Source organism: Merops nubicus, unplaced genomic scaffold, assembly GCF_000691845.1.
Source record: "Merops nubicus isolate BGI_N331 unplaced genomic scaffold, ASM69184v1 scaffold558, whole genome shotgun sequence".
NCBI classification, from domain to species: Eukaryota; Metazoa; Chordata; class Aves; order Coraciiformes; family Meropidae; genus Merops; species Merops nubicus.
Genome location: NW_008627485.1, coordinates 2,583 through 8,607, shown reverse-complemented (window position 1 = coordinate 8,607; position 6,025 = coordinate 2,583). Strand labels below are relative to the sequence as shown.

General features: G+C 38.4%; 1 protein-coding gene across 1 annotated transcript in view; it reads right to left on the bottom strand.

Moving 5' to 3' along the window:
• Positions 1-2,289: 2,289 nt before the first annotated feature.
• Positions 2,290-6,025, bottom strand: part of SLBP (stem-loop binding protein) — a 6,160-nt gene continuing 2,424 nt past the window's right edge. The window contains exons 3-7 of the mRNA XM_008946295.1: positions 5,472-5,531; positions 5,085-5,216; positions 4,361-4,510; positions 3,148-3,229; positions 2,290-2,406 (exon numbers count right to left, since the gene is read on the bottom strand). Of these exons, the coding sequence (XP_008944543.1) occupies positions 2,290-2,406; positions 3,148-3,229; positions 4,361-4,510; positions 5,085-5,216; positions 5,472-5,531 (541 nt within the window). The remainder of the gene's footprint in view (positions 2,407-3,147; positions 3,230-4,360; positions 4,511-5,084; positions 5,217-5,471; positions 5,532-6,025) is intronic.

The window sequence follows — 6,025 nt, the reverse complement described above, 5'->3', positions numbered from 1 at the left end:
GTCAGCTACTCATCTGCACTTCAAGGTTATGAAGACAGAAACAAGTTGCCACAAAATACTAGTTTCCAGGCATGCAATATGTAGGTTTTTACAAAGCTCACCATATTCATTTCACACCAGGGAGAAACACGTCATTTAATACTTTATTCTAGACTGATGTTCAGCTGTGTGAACTATTTGTAGCTTATTTAAGACATAAATGATTTTGTCCTTGGCTTCACGTTATTCCTGCTAACCTTTAAAACATTGAGAAGTAACACACTTTCCCCAAAAAACACTATTCTGGAAATAATTTAGTACCATCAGTCACTAACAGTTGAGTGACACAGAGAGAACTGTGTAAAGCTTTAAGTGACTGACTCAAATTAGATGCATTAACCATTAAAAATCTAACATAGTAAGTAGCCATGACTTGAAACAGCATTCCCAAGTAGCTGCACAGGCAATCGTCTGCTAGGCTTATCATCAAAATTAAAATCCAAGACACTTGAACAGTGATGGTGCTACCTGCAAAGTCCACTTTAAACCCCTTTTAGCCATTATATACAAGTCTTAAGTAAAGGTATCCAATGATTCTAGTTAGACATAAAAGAATTCAGGCTGAGCTCAAGACCACTCTTATTGAGGGGAATATAGGAGAAAAGTTCTAAAGCACATTGCAGCTCAAGATGCAATTGGGTACTACACAACAAAAACACTTAACAACCAGGGACAGTGTGACCAGAAAACATGTCATGAGAAAACCAATCTGGGCGGGGCAGAGAGCACCTACTCCAAGTAGTAGGCAATACAAATTATGACTTTGCTTCCCTCTCTATAAAAACAAAAACATGCTGTCTCCTTAACAGCAGAGCATAGCTCCAACCTCATCCCAGTGCCACTGCTGCTTCGTGGAAGTTTCCTCATCAGATCAAGCTACCAGGTTTAATGTAAGTGTGCCTGAACAATTTGATAGCTGGTGACGTGGCTTGCAGGCAGGTTACCCACAAGAGTTGGAAAGTGTCTCTTTGAGCCTAACAGTGTTGTAACACCAACACTCAGAAGCTCCATTTTAGAGATAAAACCAGGTGAGGTGACCTTATCAAAAGGTCCTGTGTAGTACACAAGTCTGCAGTGCCCACCTAGCTCATCCAGCAGTTTTTCTAGAGAACAGAACTTGGTAGCGAGCTAACGGCCATCTACTGAACTAAACTGCTTCTAAGGAGTCTGCAAAAGGTCCACAACAGGCTTACCCATTATAATTGTGTCTTAAATTCACTCCAGTGGCCTGCAAACAAATAACTACCTGTTGAGGTCTCCCTCAAAGTCAGGGGATGGTGCAAACACAGGCATATCCTAGCCCAGGATCAGTATCAGTGACAGATACACAGCTTTCAGTATTTTCCTGCATTTTGTTATCCGTGCAACATCAGGAAATGAAGGGTCAGAAGTAAAGGCAATTCCGTTTATTTTCCAGCAACAACCCATACAAAAGAAACATAAACAGTTAATTGCTTTCAGTAGAAAATCTGTACAGCTTTATCATTTACAACAGTTTTACACTGAAAATAAGCATATTAAAAAGAATCGAGCACTTTCCCCAGACATTGTTTTCTTGATCGTATTATAGATGACTTGTGACTATTCAGAGACTTCAAGTTCAGGCTGCTGCTGCTTCTTGACACGTTACTGCCCAGGCTTTATCATATTGATCCCCAGTTTCTTGAGAGTTTTTAATTTCCAGTTGTGCCTCAAATGTTTTTGAAAACAAGGACTGTTTTTTAAAAAGGTAAGGCAGTTAATCTTAGGCTAGGTAAGTACAGCAGATGAGTTTACTAGTACCTATCAGCAGCATGGTTCAGCTACCACTGGTAATGCTTCAAGTCAGATCTTTGTAGAAGAGCCAGATGGAAAAGCAAGATACAGATACTTTTGAGCATCTCCCTACTTTGCTCTTTATCTCCAGGTGGACAGCTGAACTTACACACAATGAAGTCTGGGGAGAGGGGACGAACAGTAAGAGCTTGCTGAACTATTTATAATGACTTGAGGATAGCACTGCCTTTGGCTAATTTTTCTATTAAAAGGTTTTATTTAAAAAAAAAAAAATCCAATATACATAAATTAAAAGTTAAAAGAAGTCACACCATTGTAGTTTTACATGTTTGGTCCAGAGAATATGTGACCAACCACAACTTATACAACAGTTTTCAACTTTGCTTAAACTTTCTTACTGTTAACAGTTTATGAATCAGGCTAACAGCTCACATTTAAAAGAAACTTTCTCTAAAATAGTTTGTACCAGACTATTTAACTCACTGTACTGAAATCTTTAAGTGGTTCACTCAAGCACACTTCCAAGTCAAATTCGCCTTCTGCTTGATAGTCAACATGTTTAACTTTGGTGGGAGTGCCAGAACAGGTATCCTGGAATACAGAAGCAGTTAATAATTAGCAGGTAATTATGGGTTTAGTTATGCAGTGACCTGTTTCACTTCTGTAATTCATTTAGACTGCCCTATAACAGAGGCTTAAAGACACTTTTAAGGCCAAAGGCTCAAAGCTAGACTGAAAGAGATTTAAATGACAGCTTCTGCCCATTCTACCACATTCTAATTTCTTGCAAATGTTTTAAGGATCTATGTATGCATACATTAAAACATTATACAGATTCAATATTCATCAGAGAAACAAATCCAGTAAGAAAAACATTACTAGATCTTTAGTGAAGGCTACTGCTCAGTAACTGCACTAAATGCATTCTGGATATAAAAAGACCCTACTTCAAGAAGTCAGAGAGTGCCAAGAAAATTACATCCCATTTTAACATTAGATACTACAGTCTGAAGTAGTATTTCCACTGTACATGACAGTTCATAACAGACATGCTTTGAAAAGATAAATATTCTTTTGCAGGCTATGAAAAATGAGGTATTTGTCATTTGACATGGGCAACAAACTTAAGTTCTAACTCTATAAACTCAGACTACAGAGAGACACTGGCTATAGCTGGGAAAGTGTCTGAATTCAAAGGTTGCTCAGCTTTATAAATCATTCCTGAACACAGCAGACTATGGAATTTCTTGTGTATTCAGGCTACTCTGGATATAACTTTAAGCAATGGAGCTATTATTAACAAGTATTTATACAAATGGCAGATGTGCTTACATCATTATCTTGACAGCTCGTCTGAGATTCGGAGTTGCTTCCAACAGATTCTGTCTCCATCTCACCAAGGTCCACAGGACTACTGTAAAATAAGAATACAGCTTAAAATAAATTCTGGTTTAAGTAGCAAGTTGTGCTTTGTAGGTGCAGTTCTGAAAACGGTGGTCAAACAAGAACAACTTGCCACAGACAAGGTTTTCATCACTTTGTTTTGTAACATAAAATTTAACATCTACTATACAGAGAATTAGACCCCAGCACCTGAGGCCAGACTACTATTGCAACACCAACACACAGAGTAGGCTTCAGGCTGAAAAACCAACTCCCCTCAAGCTGATTACAAGTCACAGAAAGCCAAAAGTAAGCCCTTAAATTTTAGATCCCCTTGCTCCCTATTGGTTTTAGAAATCAGCATCACTGTTAGGGGAAAGACAGTTTATTACCACAAAACTGTTTCCTCAAGAATTAGTTAAATATCTGTTTTATTTTGGATGTTCCCTGGTGAGCTTTGTTGCTTTCTATAGAGGAAAATAACTAGTTGTGTTATTCTCCATCTTCTAGAGCAGAATGACACTGGCTTGGACTGCAAACACTTGTGGCCATGCTTTTAATTTAATGGTACCTTCAGATGCTCTTACAAGTACTTCTTTCCTCCTCTCTGCTCAAGAAACAAGAATTTATACCACTGTTCTTGAATTAGCAAGTGAGAAGACTATGAGGCAGGTTCTGGTACACTGTGTTGGTCTAAGCTCAATACTTGTGAGACCAGACAATTCATGAGGACTCTCCCCCATTGCTTCTACCACAGGTTAATAATGTAGAGACTGCTCCCCACCAGCTCAGTGTAGTGCTTTCCTTTACAGAGCACTGCAAATGAGCTCTGATTTCACCCAGTGGACACTTGTTAAAGCAGCAAGGGATATATATGTATGGCCTTGGAAGGACATCGAGTACGCCTAGTCCCACCACTACGTCCAGAAAACCATCAGCTATTTTACCTTGGAAAGAACTGAATAGCACCAAGCATGGACAAGTAACTAAGGAAAACATTCAGCACTTGGTGACTTGTCTCCAGAAGGACTATGCTGCAGGGTTGGTGGTTTTTTTTTGTTTGTTTGTCTTGGGGGGGGAGGGTGGAAGCTTTTTTGTTTGTTTGACCATGAGATTTTAGATATTAACTTCTATAAGGGTATCTTGGCTACTGTTTACATACATTTCTTGCAGATCACATCCTTCTTCAGTAGGTGGATCCCAGGAATGCAATGCAACTTTCCACAGTTTGATCTGCTGGTCCCACGACCTGCGGCTGTACTTCTTAAATTTATTTGGAGTTCTGGGATGAACTCCTGGTATACGATGGGATCTGTTCAGATATTAGACATGAAAAATTCATTAGTGTTTTTCCACACAGGCATAACATATTGTTTTAAATGCTAAAACAGACTGCCTGCTACACAGACTGTTTACAACACAGCATATTCTAAGTTATTTATGGAAAGGGCTACTGCAGAATTCAAGCACTCAAGTAAAAAGTTGTCAGCTCCACATGAACTTTTTAGTTTCTGTCTTCAAATTAAATGAAAAAAAAAACAAAACAAGAAAACCCCCAAAGGATTAAGATTCATAAGTCTGAAAACCTCATTCCACACTTAAAAGAGCAACTGTAGTCCATTCTGTCTTTTAGTTTACCAATAAGAAAACTGACTGCAAAAAGCAGTTTAATTTCCTCTAGTCAACAAGCACAACCAAAAGAACTAAAATCCCCATCTTATTTGATTGTTAGTGTGACATTAGTTAAAAATGTCTTTGAAAGTTGAATTTGTAGATGCCTTCTATTTGAACATGTCTCAGGTATCAAGTCTAGTACATTAAGATGCTTAGCCAGAACAAGTATGACAAACTCAAATGGTTAGTTTTCTAGAAACTCAGCAGCTTACCTAGGAACTTCTTTAATGTATCTATCATATGCAATTGTGTTTTTTCCATAGTTTATCTGTTTCTGTCTTCTCATCAAAACCACTTCATCTGTCTCCAGTTCTACTGTCACAGTGGACTCCTTTGAGTCAGAACTACAAAAAAAAAACATGGTAGATTTGGGACTATTAGAAAACAAGCAACACTCAGACAAATCAACATGTAGATGATTATTAAGAAACACATTAAAACTCCAGATCTAGGGTTGGAATGTTACTGAACTCTCATGCTGGAGCAGACTTTTAAGATGAACAGTTTCAAACTGAGCACTTTAAGAAGCAACGTGGTACACATGAGAATTCAGACTCAGTGTCAGGAATTTCCTTAGCTAAGCTAGAAATTTAACCTACCTTCCAGAGGAGGACTTCCTTTCTCTTGCAAATTCATTGATCAGGAGTTTTCTTCTGTATCTGTAAGAGTTCAAATCAGTAGTAAGAATATACATACACAAAGAGAATATGTAAGGCAGCACTTTCACACCTCACAGCTGGTTTTACTTCTCAGCTAAGCAGTAGTCTGGAAGAAGTCAACCCAGACACTGTAAATGTCTTTCCCCTAGGGAATGATGTTTCAGTTTTTCCCTAAAAAACCCAAACATCTGAGGACTTCCTTCTTCCAAGTCTTCTCCCTAAAAATCTTTTTATAGCAATGACACGGAAAACTGTAATTAGTGAAAGGACATTCAAATTAATTTAACCTAAGAGATTCAGGAAAGGCTTCTTCCAAAATAGAAGTATTTAGTGATGCACATCAGCCCTCCAGAGAGCATGCTGTGCCATCCCTGCAGGACTGGAGCCAAAGCTGGCCTAAAAGCAGCAGTCAATAAGTGAAGGTTGGTCTGATTTTAGCACAATGGTGAAGTTCAAAAGAAAAGTCAATGCAGATTCTACAAGACAACTACTGT